Source organism: Elephas maximus, chromosome 9, assembly GCF_024166365.1.
Source record: "Elephas maximus indicus isolate mEleMax1 chromosome 9, mEleMax1 primary haplotype, whole genome shotgun sequence".
In the NCBI taxonomy this organism is placed as follows: Eukaryota; Metazoa; Chordata; class Mammalia; order Proboscidea; family Elephantidae; genus Elephas; species Elephas maximus.
In genome coordinates this window covers 16,393,987-16,414,527 of record NC_064827.1, presented here as the reverse complement: position 1 = coordinate 16,414,527, position 20,541 = coordinate 16,393,987, and the positions used below count along the sequence as shown (strand labels likewise).

The window sequence follows — 20,541 nt, the reverse complement described above, 5'->3', positions numbered from 1 at the left end:
TAACAGGTTACAGTTCAGGTTCAGGAATGCTCAGGATGCAGTTCTTCCATCAGGACAGCCTCTTTTCAGCTGTGCCCGTGGGCATGCCTCTCTCTCTGACCCCTCAGCCTTTGCCCTGCTTGGGCAAGTGTTACAAAGCTCTTTTAGCTCTGCTGATAAGTGCCCAAAGGCACCCCATTCCACCAGTAAGCCTTGGCCCAAAGATGCTTAGCTCTAGCTCTGCCGGTCAGCAAACCTAGCTCCACCAGGTGCTCTGCCAGCAAGCCTCCATGGGGCAGGAAGCCCATTGCACCATCTCCTACCGGTGCCTCCTGCCATATCTCTGCCACTCCTTCTTGCCATCTTCAGTGTTATAGCTCTCTCTCTGTGTCTCCTCGTTCCAGGAGCTTCTCAGTGCAAGTATCCTGGGTCCAAAGGACGTGCTCCTCTCTTGGCTGTTCTTCCTTGTGGTGGTGAACTCTTCTTCTTGCTGTGGAATTGGCTCCCTTTTAAGCCTAGCAGGATGGCAAAACTGACCAATCCCTTTAGAGGGGCACAATTACCTTATTCATGCAACCACTTGGGTGGGAGCTACAAGACCATGGCAAGAAAAGCCACACAAAAGCGATCCATCGACTGTACCAACCACGTTGTCCTTTTTTAGTCGTTGTCCTTTCCTGATGACACGTCCAAAGTAAGTGAGGCAAAATCTCACTATTCTCGCTTCTAAGGAGTGGTCTAGTTGTATTTCTTATAAGATTGATTTGTCCATACTCTTTGCATTCCATAGTATGTTCAATATTCTTTGCCAACATCACATTTTGAGCACATCAGTTTTTCTGTCTTTCTTTTTTTACTGTCCAGCTTCCACGTGCATATAAGGCAATTGAAAAGGCCGTGGTTTAGGTCTGCTGCACCTTAGTCATCAAATAAGCCATAGCTGTAAGGATCCCATTCCTGACGTGGGCAAAAAACACCTTGTCGTCTGGTGTCTCTGCTCTCTTGGCACTGTCAGGCAGAGGGAGTTTGGATTCATACAGACTAAAGTTCACACCCATGGCCTTGATATCTTCCTCTTCCCAACCTGAATCTCATGCCCATATGCAGCTTCTTGTCAGGGAGTCCTCTGAGGCTCACAGAGGTTCCATGCTTTGTACCTAAAGCATTGTTGACATGTTGCCTATGATCCCATTTGATCCGTATTTTGAAGGTAAAGCTCAGTGTGTCTTATCTTTCAGGAGGATGTGTATCTAATTTTATTGACCCTAATCATGTGTTTTGTGTTCACAGCTATCACTCAGAAACAAATATTGTCCGGTACATGAAGAAATTGGAAAACAAAGACATTTCCCTTGTTCACAGCATGATTCCACTGGTAGTTATTTATTGCCTTTCTTCCCACTTCCAAACCCACCCTGATCCCTGCCTCTTTGGGCCTTATCCAATGTGCTGCAGGAGGGATGAACGGGTGGCTGTTCGGGAAGCTCTGAGGTTTGATGGGTGGACTTTAGGAAGCTAATCACTAATGTGATGCATTTTGGATGTGCTTCTTAAAGGGATCCTGCACCATGAAGCTCAACAGTTCCTCTGAACTCACAGTAAGTAGATCATCTCTATCAAAAGAATGCTCCTTAGGGGCAGTGTTCTAGTTGTACACAAGCAGGTAACTAGATGAAGCTACCGGGGCTGTGATTTGGCAACTGTGGCAGTAATCCTTTGCATTGCTATTCAACAGTCTTGGGGGAAAAACCCTAGTATTTCTCAAATTTGATCATCTAAATTTCTGGGTAAAATTATTATTAAAAAAATTGAAATATTTAAGTATATAGTATTTGTCTTCTTACCATTCTTAAAAATAAGCTGCGATGTTTTAAGCTTTTATTGTATCAGTTTCTATTGATATATCAATATATATATGTATATATATATTTTTCCCTCTTGTTGCTGTTCAGCCTATCACATGGAAAGAATTTGCAAATATCCACCCCTTTGTGCCTCTGGACCAAGCTCAAGGGTACCAGCAGCTTTTCCGAGAGCTTGAGAACGATTTGTGTGAACTTACAGGCTATGACCAAATCTCTTTCCAGCCAAACAGGTAAGGGATTTTTGCTATTGTTTCAGCTATCTATAACAACCCACCCTTGAACTTGATGGTTTAAAACAATTTATTATTTGCATGGTTCTGTGAGTTGACTGGACTATTGCATTTCACATGGTGTTGGCCAGTGTGGTAGGAGGGCAAGAAGTCCAAAGTGGTCTCATTCACAACTGGCCAGGTTGGTGCTAGGCTGTTGGCTGGGAGCTCGGGTGAGGATGTTGGCTACAGACTTGGTTCTTGCTCATGTGGACCTCTCCACATGGTCGCTTGGGCTTCCTCGCAGCATGATGTCTGAGCTTAAAACTGAGTGTTCCAAGATGAAGGATGTGGAAGCTGCAAACCTCTTAAGGCCTAACCTCTGAAGTTCCACAGCATCACTTCCAGAGTATTTCTGTATGTTACAGCAAGTCAGGGGGTCAGCTTCAATTCAGTGTGGGAGAGGACAATACAAGGATCTGAACAGGAGGCGTGGTTCATTGTGGGCCATCTTGGGAAACTACTGTACCAATCAATGACCTAAGAATAAGAATCAAGCACACATGTTAGCTCCTATCAAGCAGCAGGCTCAATCTAGTCGGGTCAAGGGACCTTGGATTCTGCTGTGGTTCTGTCACTGACTTTGAAAGGTCCCTTCCCCTCTTCTGGCCTCAGTTTCTTTGTAAAATAAAAACTCTGAAGAAGAACAGTGCTTTTTAAGAGCTCGGCTCCATCAAAACCACATAGGCACTTGTTAAAAATACAGGTTCCTGGGCCCTACTCCATAGCTGATCACGATCTCCAGGGATTGAGAGCAGGCGTCTTTATTTATAAGAAGCAACCCAAGTGATTCTGATACACAGCCAAATTTGGAGGCCACTGGATTTGTGATTTCTGCCTTCATGTGAATAGAAAAATTATGAATTAATTTATGTAAATACTAGTACATTATCCAAGTATGAGATAACATTGTAGGATGTGTTTGAGACTCACATCTGCCCTGAGGTTCTCTAGCTCCTGCTACTCAAAGTCTGGCTCTCCACCAGCAGCCTCAGCATTGGTGGCACCAGGAAGCTTGTTGGAATAATTTCTATTTCAAGATCCAGAAATCAAAGAGGTTTTAAAACTGAGAAGTTTATTGTCTCACTCTCTGATAAGAAGGCTGCCCCAGAAATGAATCAAATTTTAATCAGACACAATCAAGCCCTACCTGCTGTTTGCTAACATAGGTTACACAGCAAAGCCACGCTCTTTGTAAAAACAGTACACACTGTAAAATGCAAGCTCGTTAGGACGCAGGCACGTGGCAAATGAAAGGACACAGCTGCTTCAGTACCAGCCTCTCAAACTCTCATTTCATTAATAGGAAAGAACTGATATCGTGAAAGTCAGGTGTTAGCATACCTAGATTAAAACGTCATCATTTAGCATTTGTTTCCTTGCTTTTTTTTTTTTAAGTAAGACTCAAATTCTTAACCAGAGACCATTTTATTAAATATTGAAAACAAAGAAACTTCTTCTGCTAGTGATGGAATATGATCACATCTTTAGTGTCATATTAAATAATTTTTCAAGACCATCTTAACTCGAAGCCATGAGCTCTTACAGTAAGTTGAGGCCCCAGACAGACAGTTGAGACAGAAAGCTGACCTAAGGAGGCTTGCCTTCTGTAAAATCCCGTGGTCCTCCGCTTTGGCTGGAAATTAGAATCACATGGTGAGTTATAGCACTCCTGATGTTCACATCATAGCCCTAGATTAAATCATAATCACAATGAGAAAGAAGGGGTGAGGGGAGGGACCCAGACACAAGTTTTTGCTCCCCAGGTGATTCCAATTTGCAGCCAAGGCTGCGAACTGCTACCTTAAAGTGTTTTTTCCTCAGTTCACCTGGTGCTCCTTCTCTGTCCTGTTTTCCTCATTCGGGTGATTTGCAGCAGACTCTGTGGCCAGTCCCAGTCTTGCTGAGTGTTCAAACAAAACAAAAACAAACCCATTGCCATTGAGTCAATCTGACTCATAGCGACCCTATAGGACAGAGTAGCACTGCTCCATAGGGTTTCCAAGAAGGGCCTGGTAGATTCAACCTGCCGACCTTTTGGTTAGCAGCCTTAGCACTTAACCACTACGCCACCAGAGTTTCCGAAACACATTGCCACTGAGTCGATTCCTACTCGTATCTACCTCATAGGACAGAGTAGCACTGCCCCACAGCGTTTCCAAGGAGCGCCTGTGGACCCCAATTGCCGACCTTCTGGTTAGCTGTGAATTCCAACCGCCAGCCTTTTGGTTAGCAGCTGCAGCACTTAACCATTACACCGCCAGGGTCTTGCTGACTGTTAGGGGTTCTTAATCCAGATGTAGTTTCTGGTAGTCGTGCCGTGTCCAGCTCCAGAGAGTCCCAGATGTAGGACCCATTTCCAAGAGCCAATTTTGAGAGTAGTTGGAGTAGTTCTACTCTGTCACATGGGGTCGCCATGAGTTGAAAAGCACCCAACAGCAATAATAACGGGCTGTGCACAAGTGTCACCTTCACTGACCTTTCTGTTGGGACAATTTCAAACCCGAGGGTGTTCCTGCCACCACCATCAGTTGCTGTGGAGTGGATTCCCACTCGTGGGTGATCCCACGTGTGTCAGAGAACCATGCTCCATGGGGTTTCCAGTGGCTGATTTTTTTTCCCCAAAGTAGATCACCAGACCTTTCTTTAGAGGTGTCTCTGAGTGGACTTGAACCTCCAACCTTGGTTAGTGGCCAAGCATTTTAACCATTTGCACCACCCAGGGACTCCCCATGTGTCTGTCAGTTTGTCATACTGTGGGGGCTTGTGTGTTGCTGTGATGCTGGAAGCTATGCCATAGGTATTCAGATACCAGCAGGGTCACCCATGGAGGACAGGTTTCAGCTGAGCTTCCAGACTAAGACTAGGAAGAAGGACCTGGCAGTCTACTTCTGAAAAGCATTAGCCAGTGAAAACCTTATGAATAGCAGCGGAACATTGTCTGCTATAGTGCTGGAAGATGAGCCCCCCAGGTTAGAAGGCACTCAAAAGATGACTGGGGAAGAGCTGCCTCCTCAAAGCAGAGTCGACCTTAATGATGTGGATGGAGTAAAGCTTTCGGGACCTTCATTTGCTGATGTGGCACGACTCAAAATGAGAAGAAACAGCTGCAAACATCAATAATCAGAACCTGGAACATATGAAGTATGAATCTAGGAAAATTGGAAATCGTCAAAAATGAAATGGAATGCATAAACATCGATATCCCAGGCATTAGTGAGCTGAAATGGACTGGTATTGGCCATTTTGAATTGGACAATCATATAGTCTACTATGCTGGGAATGACAACTTGAAGAGGAATGGTGTTGCATTCATCATCAAAAAGAACGTTTCAAGATCTATCCTGAAGTACAATGCTGTCAGTGATAATATCCATACGCCTACAAGGAAGACCAGTTAATACGACTGTTATTCAAATTTATGCCCCAACCACTAGGGCCGAAGATGAAGAAATAGAAGATTTTTATCAGCTGTTACAGTCTGAAATTGATTGTACATGCAATCAAGATGCATTGATAATTACTGGCTATTGGAATGCAAAAGTTGGAAACAAAGAAGAACCAGTAGTTGGAAAATATGGCCTTGGTGATAGAAACAATGCTGGAGATCAAATGATAGAATTTTGCAAGACCAACTACTTCTTCATTGCAAATACCTTCTTTCACCAACATAAATGGCGACTATACACATGGATTTCGCCAGATGGAACACACAGAAATCAAATTGATTACATCTGTGGAAAGAGACGATGGAAAAGCTCAATATCATCAGTCAGAACAAGGCCAGGGTCTGACTGTGGAACAGACCATCAATTGCTCATATGCAAGTTCAAGCCGAAACTGAAGAAAATCAGAGCAAGTCCACGAGAGCCAAAATAGGACCTTGAGTATATCCCACCTGAATTTATAGACCATCTCAAAAGATTTGACGCATTGAACACCAGTGACCGAAGACCAGATGAGTTGTGGAATGACATCATCCGTGAAGAAAGCAAGAGGTCAATGAAAAGACAGGAAAGAAAGAAAAGACCAAGATGGATGTCAGAGGAGACTCTGAAACTTGCTCTTGAGCATCGAGCAGCTAAAGCAAAAGGAAGAATTGATGAGGTAAAAGAACTGAACAGAAGATTTCAAAGGGCGTCTTGAGAAGACAAAGTATTATAATGACATGTGCAAAGAGCTGGAGATGGAAAACCAAAGGGGAAGAACACGCTTGGCATTTCTCAAGCTGAAAGAACTGAAGAAAAAATTCACGCCTCGAGTTACAATAGTGAAGGATTCCATGGGGAAAATATTAGATGATGCAGGAAGCATCAAAAGAAGATGGAAGGAACAGAAACAGTCATTATACCAAAAAGAATTAGTTGATATTCAACCATTTCAAGAGGTGGCACATGATCAGGAACTGATGGTACTGAAGGAAGAAGTCCAAGCTGTTGAAGGCGTTGGCAAAAAAACAAGGCTCCAGGAATCGATGGAATATCAATTGAGATGTTTCAACAAACAGATGCATCGCTGGAGGTGCTCACTTGTCTATGCCAAGAAATATGGAAGACAGCTTCTTGGACAACTGACTGGAAGAGATCCATATTTATGCCTATTCCCAAGAAAGGTTGATCCAACCGAATGTGGAAATTATAGAACAATATCATTAATATCACATGTAAGCAAAATTTTGCTGAAGATCATTCAAAAACGGCTGCAGCAGTATATCGACAGGGAGCTGCCAGAAATTCAGGCCGGTTTTAGAAGAGGACATGGAACCAGGGATATCATTGCTGATGTCAGATGGATCCTGGCTGAAAGCAGAGAATACCAGAAGGATGTTTACCTGTGTTTTATTGACTATGCAAAGGCATTCGACTGTGTGGACCATAACAAGCTATGGATAAAACTGTGAAGAATGGGAATTCCAGAACACTTAATTGTGCTCATGAGGACACTTTACATAGATCAAGAGGCAGTTGTTCAGACAGAACAAGGGGATATTGATTGGTTTAAAGTCAGGAAAGGTGTGCGTCGGGATTGTATTCTTTCACCATACCTATTTAATCTGTATGCTGAACAAATAATCTAAGAAGCTGGACTATGTGAAAAAGAATGGGGCATTGGGATTGGCGGAAGACTCATTAACAACCTACATTATGCAGATGACAACCTTGCTTGCTGAAAGTGAAGAGGACTTGAAGCACTTACTAATGAAGATCAAAGACCACCAGCCTTCAGTATGGATTACACCTCAACAGAAAGAAAACAAAAATCCTCACAACTGGACCAATGAGCAACATCATGATAAATGGAGGAAAGATTGAAGTTGTATCCACAATCAACAGCCACGGAAGCAGCAGTCAAGAAATCAAAAGACGCATTGCATCGGGTAAATCTGCTGCAAAGGACCTCTTCAAAGTGCTGAAGAGCAAAGACGTTGCCCTGAAGACTGAAGTGTGCCTGACCCAAGCCATGGTATTTTCAATCACGTCATATGCATGTCAAAGCTGGACAATGAATGCGGAAGACCAAAGAAGAGTTGACGCCTTTGAATTGCAGTGTTGGCGAAGAATATTGAATATACCATGGACTGCCAAAAGAACGAACAAATCTGTCTTGGAAGAAGTGTGGCCAGAATGCTCCTTAGAGGCAAGGATGGCAAGACTGCGTCTTACATACTTTGGATATGTTGCCAGGAGGGATGAGTCCCTGGAGAAGGACATCATGCTTGGCAGAGTACAGGGTCCAGTGGAAAAGAGGAAGACCCTCAACAAGGTGGATTGACACAGTGGCTGCAACAATGAGCTCAAGCATAACAACGAGTGTAAGGATGGCTTAGGACTGGGCAGTGTTTCGTTCTGTTGTGCATAGGGTCGCTATGAGTCAGAACCGACTCGACAGCACCTAACAACAACAACAACAACAACAACAACAAGGGACTACAAGGGTATTTAAAAGGCCTAAAACAAAACCCTCAAGAAGCTTATTCCATTTTCTTGGATTTATTTTCTTACCCTCCCACCCCAAAGAGCATTTTCAGCTTGGTGGAGAAAATAGCGTAATAATATTTAATTACCTTTGCATTTCCCATTCTGCCCAGCATGGCTTGCTTCAGCTTGTTCCCCCTAACACTTTAACACTCTGAAAATCATTCAGCAGCTCACAAATACCCTCTAGGAACTGCTGGGGTAGAATTACAATGTAATGTTTAGGCAGAGAGAAACAATAATTAACACCTTCCATGGATATCGAAAGTGAAAAACAAGCCTGAATTACTATTAGCTTACTTGGCTTATGAAATTAATGAAGTGGTTTTTGTCTTTGAAAACTGCAAACTGTGATCTGGAATGTAGGCAACTGCTCTCTCAGACTCTTCTCCTGGGGAGAGTCTTAAAGTGTGAGCAGGTGTAATTAATGGCCTTGGACTTTGTTGTGTATGAGAATCATCTGGAAAGCTTGTGGAATTGCTCAGCCCCAGAGTTTCGATTCAGTAAGTCTGGGGTGCAGCCCAAGAATTTCTAAGAAATTTCCAGGTGATGCTGATGCTGCTGGTCTGGGGATGGCACTCTGAGAACCAATGGGGCTGCAGGGTTCTAACACCTGGCTGCATATTAGAATTACCCGGGGGAGCTTTTGAAGACTACCAAGGCCCTACCTACCCCCCAAATCAATTAGATGCCTGGGGCCCCGGCATCTTAATTTTTTACAAGCTCCTCAGGGGACTCTAACGTGCAGCCACTGGGTTGGGGAGTGAGTTGGCCTGGAGGAATACCAAAGAGGGAGGTTTAGTCAGATGACGAGTATCTTCAGCTGAAGTAAACCTTGAAACCGGTCTTCGATGGCCAAGCCACTACATGTAGGGCAGCAAGGCACGTCTGGCATGTGAAAGTCAAATGCATTAAGGTCCTCTTTTCACATGTGAGATGGAGTCAACAGAAAGTGATTTTCAAAACACTGCATAAGAGCGCTTGCGAAGGAGGTGCAGGCAGTGTCTTAGGCTTTGCATTTCTTTGGACAACTTATAAGTCATTCTTGTGTTGCCCTACAGGGTTCTTTTTTTTTTAATGTTGTGAAAGTATATATTTGCCAGTTTGACATTTCTCAGATGTACAACTTAGTGATATCATTACACTAACGGTGTTGTGCAGCTGTTACCCATGGTGGCTACCACATTTCCCATCAACTACAGGGTTCATTTTGACGAGAAAGAGCAGGAGGAACAGATGGTAACATAACTGGAAGAATAGATTTCGGCTGAAGATGGAGGGGGCACTTCATTTTGATTTTTTTGGACAACAATATATATTTTAGCTTCCAAAATATTACAGTTTATACATAGGATTGAATGTTAGACATTCTAGATATTACAGACAGTTGACGAGAATCAATCAACTTAATCCTTAAATTCACAATTTACCACATATGAGAGAAATATTTTTCACGGGAAAATATCCTTTTAAATGTAGTAAAATATACTTAAAAAAGAGTATAAGAAAATTTTTAGGAAGTTCAAATATTAATTAGAAATTCAATAAGCCCACTGACTTGTAAACTGTGTAAAAGAAAACTTTCCTGCAATCGCACACTCTAAATGTGGCTTATGGCAAACTGCCATGTTGTGCAAACTATAGAATGTTTTTCAGATGTGAGTCTAGATAAAATTAAAACAAACCAAAATAGATATGGTTAAAATCAGATTAAAAAATCCACTGCTGTCCAGTCGATTCCAACTCATAGCAACCATATAGGATGGAGTAGAACTGCCCCATCAAGTTTCCAAGGAGCGGCTGGTGGATTCGAACTGCTGACCTTTAGTTAGCAGCTGTAGCTCTTAACCACTAACGCCACCAGGGTTTCCTAAAATAAGATAGGTGTGGTAAATCCAGATAGTTGATCATTCACAACAAATGGAATTTTTGAATTGCAAGGAATAGATATATATTTTATAAACTTATGTACACAAATTTTGTATATGTACGTTTAGAATTCCTGCCACTAAGTTTTAAAAATGTTAGAATCCATAATGAGATCATCATCTTTAAGGTGCATTTTAAACAGCTTTTGACTTGTATAAAAATACAACAACATCCCGCTTGAGAACACAAGCATTCTTTTCTTAATTACGATACCATTCGCCAGGAGTTTGGTAACTGCTGGTATTCATCCAAAATCCTGAATTATAGTATATTCTGCAAAACGGGTTCCATGTCACTTTTTGGTAAATATAAAAATCATGCAGAAAATTTTCTTTTCAAAACAACAGCAACAATGACCCATCTTGAAATATTCCAGAGCAGCCACATCTAAGACATTTCTCACAGCGTCCATAAAGTCAGCCCTTTTTTTTTTTTTTTTAGAGCAGAATAAGGTTATTTTGCATTCATGATTGATCCGGGCTGATTGCTGCAATCAGCAACAAACGTACACAGTAACTGACCTAGATGCCTCCTTTACAGGATAAAATTTGTTTCATGATCTTAATCTGTCTTAATTTTTTCTGCTTGGGCAGTGCAGTGCTTTCCACCCCGACTACTGGCCGTGCGTGCCTACAAAGTCGTCTGTAAGAGTGGGCAGCACACGGGGTCTCCGTGAGCAGAGATCGACTCCATGGGAACTAATAACTACAACTCATTCTTCATCATTGTTAGATAGCTCATCTGCAATCATATTCCAGAGTCTAGCAGAAGCTCCCGAGTGTCCCTTGGGATTGGTCTTTTGTGATATTCCAGTAAGAATTTGTTCTGAAGACCTAACGCTTTAAACCGGATACCAAAATTTCAACACACAACGGCCGTTTCTAAATCTAAACCTTTTTTTTTTTTTTTGCCTAGGGTCCTTTGTGATGGTAAAAGTAAAATGGTATAAATCTTTGGACTTGACTGTGGCCTTAAACTCTTGGCAAAAGAGCTTTTAGCTCTCCCCAGCTCTGCTGCACCGTTTATAAATTCCTTTTTTTTTTTTTTTGCTAAATTCACATTGAGCAGCTGCCCCAAACTTCCACATTTATGACCAAAAATGCTGATACTTATACTCTGTCCTATAGGGTCGCTATGAGTCGGAATCGACTCGACGGCAGTGGGTTTTTTTTTTGTGGGTAGTAGGGTCTATGCTTAAATCATCACAAAACTGTCAGATCCCTTCAACTCCCTTTTATTTTCACCTTGTGGGTCTTTGTACCTGTTATATTGTGGTTCTAGTTCTTCTTGTCTCCCGAATCTCTCGTATATTCTTTGTAGAATGAGTCTGGGTTATGGAAGATGCTGTCTTCCAGTTTTCACTCGTTCTACATTAAACAGTGCAGCCTGTAGCAGTTCTTTCAGCAGCTTGAGTAGTTTTTCTGGGAGTTGAAGTTTCTGCCGGCACCCAGGGTCAGAGCTCTCTGGCAACCCCCTCACCGAGGCGGGTGAGCCGCTTCATCTTAAATAGACTTCAGAAAACTATTGTCCTGGCTTCCCCTCCACACATCGTGGTGATTGCGGTGGTCTCTCAGTTTAGGTGATGCCGATAGTTACTCTAGTTTCCATAAAACGGTTCCACCAATAGGTGGCACTAATCACCCCCTTATTTTAATAGCATCCTTGGGCGATGGTAAGCCTGGGTGATCAGAACACGTTGTTTGCACTTGTTGGGTTGAAACAGATGAGTTTAAGAGCATCTGAGGCAAAAACAAACAAAAACAAAACCCACGTCATTTCTGATCAGGTGATTAGCATACTGGCTTCCTCTTGGAGTACTAGCTTAGTTCCAGCCGTCTGCTCTTCCATTCCCAGCCCAAACACCTGGGTTGGCTTTCCATCAAAACAAGTTAAGTAGAAGTCAGGAAAACACAGGGAAGAAAAGAAAACCCACTTGTTAAGGCCCCTTACCATGGGGGGAAGCATGACATTAATGTGGATTGCCAGGGCTAGAGGGTAGAACTCAGTTTTGAACAGATCTACTAAGCATTTCTTGCAGAGCTGCTATATACATAGGGTGGTTCTGCATGTGGGGAAACAGAAGTCTAATACTCTCAACGCTTATGCCTAATTGAGAGGCACACAGCATTTAAGTGTGAGATCTGTACTCATGTTCAATGTACAGCACATGTGTGGGGTGGTATTATCAGATGAGCAGTAAATATAGAGGTAACCAAACATTTGCCATTTCTATATGTAGAGTGTTCGTTGGCTGATTCTTGGAAGTAGATCATCAGGCCTTTCTTCCTAGTCTTAGTCTTGAAGCTCTACTGAAACCTGTTCAGCACCATAGCAACAGGCAAGCCTCCACTGTTAGACGGGTGGTGGCTGCACGTGAAAAGCACTGGCTGGGAAATTGAACCCAGGTCTTCCACATGGTAGGCAAGAATTCTAACACTGAATTGCCAGTGCCTTGTGGTCTGGTATACAGGAAGTGCTTAATTAATGGAGCAGTTTGTACTTATTATTTTTATCAGTCAGCTACTCTAGCCTGTGTGCTGCCAGAGATGCCCATGCTATGGACATCACCTTTTTTCTTCTTTCTCCACCTAGGCTCAAAGCCCTGGACCCCCGCCCTGCACCCCAGGCTTTATCCCTGTTCTTTGGCCTCTTTCCATGCTGAGCCCCAAATCACCAGTTCTGCTGCCTCGTGACACGAACCATCAATGCTCCTACAATAATTTGCAAAAAATTCAAATCTAAATTGTTCCATCCCTATGTTCCCTCAACAACAAAAACCAAAACAAATATTCCGATGTCCTAAGTGTTAACTTTTAGTTTGGGGGGAAAAAATTATCTTACCTATTCTTTAGCTGCATGCTTTTTAAAAAGCTCAGTATTATGGGGTGACCAGAAGGCATGGACCCCAAGACCATTTGGCTCTTACCAGAGTTGAAGGATGGTGTGAGTTTGTGAAGTGGATAACATACTTATTTTGAATGGAACGAAAGAACCTATTACTCACTTCCCTTTCCTTCTTGTGCAGAGAACTGGGAACATTAAATAAGTTTACGGTGGCCTCAGCCGTGCCCTCAGGAATTTCGTCATTAACTAACTATGCTTAAGAGCGGCGCCTTTGAGGACGGTGGGATGAGAGTGGCCGTCTGCCTGCTCTCATCTGCGGGGGACTGGGCGGAGATTGATTACCATGGTGCCAGGTTAAAAGGGCTTGGTTCCTTTGGGGGTAATCTGATCACCGACTAAATATTGAATGATATTAGGAAATTCCTATTATGAATTATTTTAGGGGTGATAGTTTTTTAGTGGTATTGTAGCTATATTTTTAAAAATAATTCTTATACCAGTGTTCACAGCAGCACTACTCACAATCACCACAAGGGGGAAACATCCCAAGTGTCCATCAGCAGATGAATGAATAAGCAAATATAGTCTATGCAATGAAATATTACTCAGCCGTATAAAGAGAAATGAAGTTCTGGTACATACCACGACACGGATAAACCTTGAAAACATTATGTTGAGTGAAATACGTCAGACACAAAGGACAAAAATTCTATGAGCCCACATAATAGGCAAATGCATAGAGACCAAAGTTGATTAGGGGTTACCAGGGACGGGTAGGAGGGGAAACCCCAAACCCAAACCCATTGCCATTGAGTCGATTCCAACTCTTAGCAACCCTATAGGACAGAGTAGAGCTGCCCCATAGAGTTTCCAAGGAGCATCTGGTGGATTCAAACTGCTGACTTTTTGGTTAGCAGCCATAGCTCTTAACCACTGTGCCACCAGGGTTTCCAGGAGCGGGGAAAGGAGGCATTATGGTTTTAGGGGGCAGTGACTGGCTGTTAAGGGTGATGGGAAAATCTGGAAATGGAAGTGGTAATCACTGTACACAGTGAATGTAGTTAATGTCACTGGGTTGTACACGTGAAAATGGTTGAAATGGCCAATATTTTGTTATATATATTTTACCATAATAAAAACAATTTGTAACTTTGAAAGACACGTATTGAAGTTTTTACGGATGAAATGATGCTTGGGATCTGCTTCCTAGTAATATAGTTCAGAGCGAGAGGGGTTAGTGAGGGATAGAGGTGAAACAAGACTGACCGGAAGTTGACCATTGTTAAAGCTGGGTGATAGGTCCATGGGGGTTCATTACATTCTTCTTTCTGTTTTTGTGTAATTTTGAAATTCTCCATAATTAAAAAAGGTCTCTTTAAGTGCATGGTCCTGAGTGAGGGCCCGGAAGGCCCATTTGGGGGCAGGAGTAGGTGAGCTTCAGGGCACCACCGGGTGTTGTTTGTTTGGCCGTTCACAGCCTTGCGGCTCCCGTGGAGAGCTTAGATGGGCTTCCCGTGGTGTCCAGGAGGTTGACTGTGCCACACACCCGTGAATGCCTGGCCGGTGCCCAGTGAATACTGAATGAGTAAATGATCTTTCTCTTCTTGTCTTGCAGTGGAGCCCAGGGGGAATACGCAGGGCTGGCCACTATCCGCGCATACTTGGATCAGAAGGGAGAGAGGCACCGAACAGTGAGTATGGACGGACGGGCAGCACTTGCCCACCAGGGTGCAGCAGCGTGTCCAGCCCTCAGGCTCCCAGGGCTTTCTCTTTCCTTCCGTGGACACTCTCAGAAGCAGATGGGGGAACACTGTTAATAAAGAGACACATTTCTGTGAACCGGCCATTATGATCCTTGCCTCCAAGACAGCTCATTTGACCATTGTGAGGAAAAACATACAGAGATTAAAGGCTTGTGCTGAAATCCGCTATGTAAATGCCTCCAGTTGGCTGTGGAGCTGCTCTCCCCAGGGAGCAAAGGGAGGAAGGGGCGGGAAAGTTGCCATTCCAGGCTTCCTCTCCTTGGCTCTGCCTGACTGTAGGCCTGGACAGAGGCCAGAGACCACGCTTCAGTTTTTCTGTAGCCTCCATTGTGCCTAAGCACAGTTCTGGTCATATTTATACTAAAAAAAAAAAAATTTATTGAATAAATAAATTCCCCATAGATGATTCTCACCTATAAGCAACAAAAATGAAATCAAGCAAGGAGTCCTGGTGGCACAAATGATTAAGAGCTCAGCTGCTAACCTAAAGGTTGGAAGTTTGAACCCACCCAGCTGCTCCACAGGAGAAAGTCTTGGCAAGCAAAGATTACAGCCAAGAAGACCCTACAGGGCATTCTAGTCTGTTACACGGGGTCGCTTTGCTTGAAATCAACTCGAAAGCACGTAACAACAAAAGATTGACAGAAAAATGACATAGAGCAGAATTTGTGTTTCTGCCTCATTATTTGCTTTGGGTATGAGAGTTTGGAGTCTCTGAGTGGAGCAAATGGTTAATGCACTCTGCTGCTAACCTAAAGATTGGCAGTTCAAGTCTACCGAGAGGTGCCTTGGAAGAAAGACCTGGCTATCTACTTTTGAAAAATCAGCCAGTGAAGACGCTGTGGAGCACAGTTCTACTCCAGCACAAATGGGGTCACCATGAGTTGGAATCAACTCGATAACAACTGGTTTATGAGAGTCTAGTTTCCAAGGAGGCCGCCTGGGTCCTAATTGCCTCATGGGGTCCTTTGTGGAGACCAGCAGATGCTAATGGGTTTGATGGGATTCCGCTAGTCCCCAGTGGCAGTGCCTTTGGGTCCAAATTATGGCTGAAGGAGCCCTGTGTTCCTGGCTGATGCGTTCTGGTGATGTCCAGCGATAAGCCAGGATTCCTGCTGAACTGTGGAGATGGAATTCTTAGAGGGAGCCGTGGGTAGGAGTCAGAGGCAGGACAAAGGGGTCTGCCAGTCCCAGGAGAGTTAGAGCAGAGAGTGCAGGGGTGGCTTCTGCTGCCGAAGTAAGTGGGATGGGGTGGGTGGTGGCCCAATCACAGAAGTGTTGTGAGTGGCCATTCCATTCTGAACGACGGTGAGGAGCTGGGTACTGCCCTTCAGGGAGGGAGGGAAGGAGGGGCATCCAGTCACTGGTCTTGCAGAAAATGCAGAAATCACGAGTTTGGCAATGTTGGCATCCTCTCTAGATTAAAGGTCTTAAGTGCGGCCAACTCTTTTCGTTAGAGTAGAAAAAAATGACTTAACGATTCAAATAATCAGGGAGGGCTTTCCCACGTCTGTGACGTCTGAGGCAGCTGCTCCTGCGCAATAGACACTAATCGAATCCAGTAAAATGTATCTTCTTTGAAAGGAAGTGTGGGGGAAAATGCTACCAAACCACTTGAGTTTCTGATGGTTTTCTTGTGGAAAGGTGCTTCTTGAAGTTGTTTGCACATTTGCTCTTAGGTTAAATTTCAGGAGTTCCTAAAATGTAGTGTCCAAGTTCCTGATTTACAACTTTCGTTTGCAGGGAATACAAGTTTATTTAACAAACACGTGTATAGCAATTGCCATGTGCCAGATACCTCCCTAGGCACTTAATAGCTCCATTTGCTAGTCAAATAATGACTCAGTCTTGCTGAGCAGACACTGAGGTTCCTATACAAAGGGGAAAAAAATGGACCAAAAAGAAAGAAACAAAACCTGACTGGGGTTATTTGTCTCTTCCCAGCTTCCTAATTAGTGGCCTTCGGTTGCTGGATTTTGCGAGTGATAAGAAACCAATTTCCCTTGCACAATAGTGCACCGCCTTACTCCTTCTCTCATTCAGCAAGTCTTTGAGGATCATCTGTGCTGGGTGATGTACTGTGCCAGGCACCCTGGGGAGTTCAGAAAACATCACATCCACCTAAATGGATGTAAATGCGCCAGAAGCTGGGATAGCTTTAGATAAACCACAGGATCAGATCTGGGTCCTGTTACTTCCATATCCCTCATAACACTATAGTTTTAAAGTCAGGAGATGCTAACATTTATAAAAAAGAATAAAAGTTCCCCAAATAGAAATGTCTATACCAGCACCATATAAGTGAATCATTGACAATTCCACTGAGACTTTTTCTTTGCACTGGTTTTTATATCAGGAGTCCCTGAGTGGTGCAAACAGGGTGCTTGGCTGCTAACCAAAAGGTACAGGTTCAAGTCTACCCAGGGACACCTTGGAAGAAAGGCCTGGCAATTTACTTCTAAAAAATCAACCCTATATGGAATGCAGCTCTACATCAGTGGGACTGCCATGAGTCAGAATCGACTCGACAGCAACTGGTATTAGTTTCCTGTTGCTGCTGTAACCAGTTACCACAAACTTTTTGTTGTTAGATGCCATTCAGTCAGTTCTGACTCATAGGGACCCTATGGACAACAGAACAAAAAACTGCCCAGTCCTGCACTGTCCTTACAATCATTGCTATGCTTGAGCCCATTGTTGCAGCACTGTGTCAGTCCATCTTGTTAGACTTGAGGGTCTTCCTCTTTTCTACTGACCCTCCACTTTACCAAGCATGATGTCCTTCTCGAGGGCCTGGTCCCTCCTGATAACATGTCCAAAGTATGGGAGATGAAGTCTCACCATCCTCGCGTCTAAGGAGCTGTACTTCTTCCAGGACAGATTTGTTCGTTCTTCTGGCCCAATTCAAACCAAACCCGTTGCCGTCGAGTTGATTCCGACTCATAGTGACCCTACAGGATAGAGGAGAACCACCCCATAGGCTTTCCAAGGAGTGCCTGGTGGGTTCAAACTGCTGAGCTTTTGGTTGGCAGCTGTAGCTAATCAAATGCCCTCAGGGTTTCCGTGCTTCTGGTGGTCAAAGGTATATTCAATATCCTTTGCCTACACCATAATTCAAAGGCACTCATTGTCCTGCTTTCACATGCATATGAGGTGATGGAAAACACCATGGCCTGGGTCAGGTGCACCTTAGTCCTTAAAGTGACATTCTTGCTTTTTAACAAATGTAGTGGCTGAAAAGCACATAAATTTATTTGCTTACCATTCCGGAGGCTGCAAGTCTGAGTCAACATCACTAGGCTGGAGTCCTGAGGTCAAGGTGTCAGCAGGGCTGGCTCCTTCTAGAGGTCCAGGGAGAAATCCACTTCCTTGCCTTTTCTGGCTTCTGGAGGCCATCTCTTGCTTCAGTCTACTTTCTCTGTAGTCAGTTTGCCTTCTGCCTCTCTCTTATAAGGACCTTTTGATTACATGTAGGGTCCAGCTAGATCATCCAGGAAAATCTTCCCATCTCACGATCCTTAACTTTTTCACATCTGCGAAGTCCCTTTTGTCGTATAAGGTACCGTTCACAGGTTCCGGGAATTAGGACATGGATGTCTTTGGGGGCCATTAATCAGCCTGCCTTCTGGTATTCTCCGCTTTCAGCCAGGATCCTTCTGACATCAACAATGATATCCCTGGTTCCACGTCCTCTTCTGAAACCGGCCTGAATTTCTAGCAGTTCCCCGTCGATCTACTGCTGCAGCCTCTTTTGAATGAGTGTCAGCAAAATTTTGCTTGCATGTGATATTAATGGTATTGTTCTATAATATCCACATTTGGTTGGATCAGCCTTTCTTGGGAATAGGCATAAATATGGGTCTCTTCCAGTCAGCTGGCCAGGAAGCTGTCTTCCATATTTCTTGGCATAGACGAATGAGCACCTCTAGCGCTGTATCGGTTTGTTGAAACATCTCAATTGATATTCCATCAATTCCTGGAGCCTTGTTTTTCGCCAATACCTTCAGTGCAGCTTGGACTTCTTCCTTCAGTACCTTCGGTTCCTGATCATATGCTACCTCTTGAATTGGTTGAATGTCAATGAATTCTTTTTGGTATAATGACTCTGTATATTCCTCTCACCTTATTTTGATGCTTCCTGCATCATTTAATATTTTCCCCATAGAATCCTTCACTATTGCAACTTGAGGCTTGAATTTTTTCTTCAGTTCTTTCAGCTTGAAAATCGCTGAGTGTGTTCTTCTCTTTTGGTTTTCCATCTCCAGCTCTTTGCACGTGTCATTATAATACTTTACTTTGTTTTCTCGAGCCACCCTTTGAAACCTTCAGTTCTTTTACTTCATCATTTATTCCTTTTGCCTGAGCTGCTCAATGTTTGAGAGCAAGTTTCAGAGTCTCCTCTGACATCTGTCTTGGTTTTTTCTTTCTTTCCTGCCTTTTCAATGACCTCTTGCTTTCTTCATGTATAATGTCCTTGATGTCATTCCACAATTCATCTGGTCTTTGGTCATTAGTATTCAAGGTGTCACGTCTATTCTTGAAATGGTCTCTAAATTCAGGTGGGATATACTCAAAGTCATATTTTGGCCCTTGTGGACTTGCTCTGATTTTGTTCAGTTTCACCTTGAACTTGCATATGAGCAATTGATGGTTTGTTCCACAGTCGGCCCCGGCCTTGTTCTGACTGATGATATTCACGATGTCAGATGGAGCTGCCTGAAACCAGAGAATACCAGAAGGATGTTTACCTGTGTTTTATTGACTATGCAAAGTCATTCGACTGTGTGGATCATAACAAATTATGGATAACATTGAGAAGAATGGGAATTCCAGAACACTTAATTGTGCTCATGAGGAACCTGCACATAGATCAAGAGGCAGTTGTTTGGAAAGAACAAGGGGATACTGAGTGTTTTAAAGTCAGGAAAGTCGTGCATCAGGGTTGTATCCTTTCACCATAACTATTCAATCTGTATGCTGAGCAAATAATCCCAAGAAGCTGTACTATATGAAGAAGAACGGGGCATCAGGATTGGAGGAACACTCATTAACAACCTGGGTTATGCAGATGACACAACCTTGCTTGCTGAAAGTGAAGAGGACTTGAAGAGCTTACTAATAAAGATCAAAGACCACAGCCTTCAGTAGGAATTATACCTCAACATAAAGAAAACAAAAATCCTCACAACCGGACCAATGAGCAACATCATGATAAACGGAGAAAAGATTGAAGTTGTCAAAAATTTCATTTTACTTGGATCCACAATGAACACCCATGGAATCAGCAGTTAAGAAATCAAAAGACGCATTGCATTGGGTAAATCTGCTGCAAGGGACCTCTTTAAAGTGTTGAAAAGCAAAAATGTCACCCTGAAGACTAAGGTGTGCCTGACCCAAGCCGTGGTAATTTCAATCACATCATATGCATGTGAAAGCTGGACAATGAATAAGGAATACTGAAGAAGAATTGATACCTTTGAATTGGGGTGTTGGCAAAGAGTATTGAATATACCGTGGACTGCCAAAAGAATGAATAAATCTGTCCTGGAAGAAGTACAACCAGAATGCTCCTTAGAAGCAAGAATGGCGAGACTGCATCTTACATACTTTGGACATGTTGTCAGAAGGGATCAGTCCCTGGAGAAGGACATCGTGCTTGGCAAAGTACCCACTAGAACCCAACAAATTACAGGGTCAGCGGAAAAGAGGACAACCTTCAATGAGTTGGATTGATACAGTGCCTGCAACAGTGGGCTCAAGCATAACAACGATTCTAAGAATGCCACAGGACAGGGCAGTATTTCATTCTTTGGTACATAGGGTAACTATGAGTTGGAACCGACTCGACGGCACCTAACAACTACAACAACAATCAGCCTTCCATAGCGAGGTTGACATTTTTAGCTTGAACCCTTTT

At 43.3% G+C, this 20,541-nt stretch overlaps 1 protein-coding gene across 1 annotated transcript in view; it reads left to right on the top strand.

Annotated features, from left to right (window-relative positions):
* Positions 1-20,541, top strand: part of GLDC (glycine decarboxylase) — a 92,650-nt gene that overhangs the window by 47,948 nt on the left and 24,161 nt on the right. The window contains exons 13-16 of the mRNA XM_049896780.1: positions 1,270-1,354; positions 1,536-1,577; positions 1,932-2,074; positions 14,477-14,552. Coding sequence (XP_049752737.1) covers positions 1,270-1,354; positions 1,536-1,577; positions 1,932-2,074; positions 14,477-14,552 — 346 coding nt within the window. The remainder of the gene's footprint in view (positions 1-1,269; positions 1,355-1,535; positions 1,578-1,931; positions 2,075-14,476; positions 14,553-20,541) is intronic.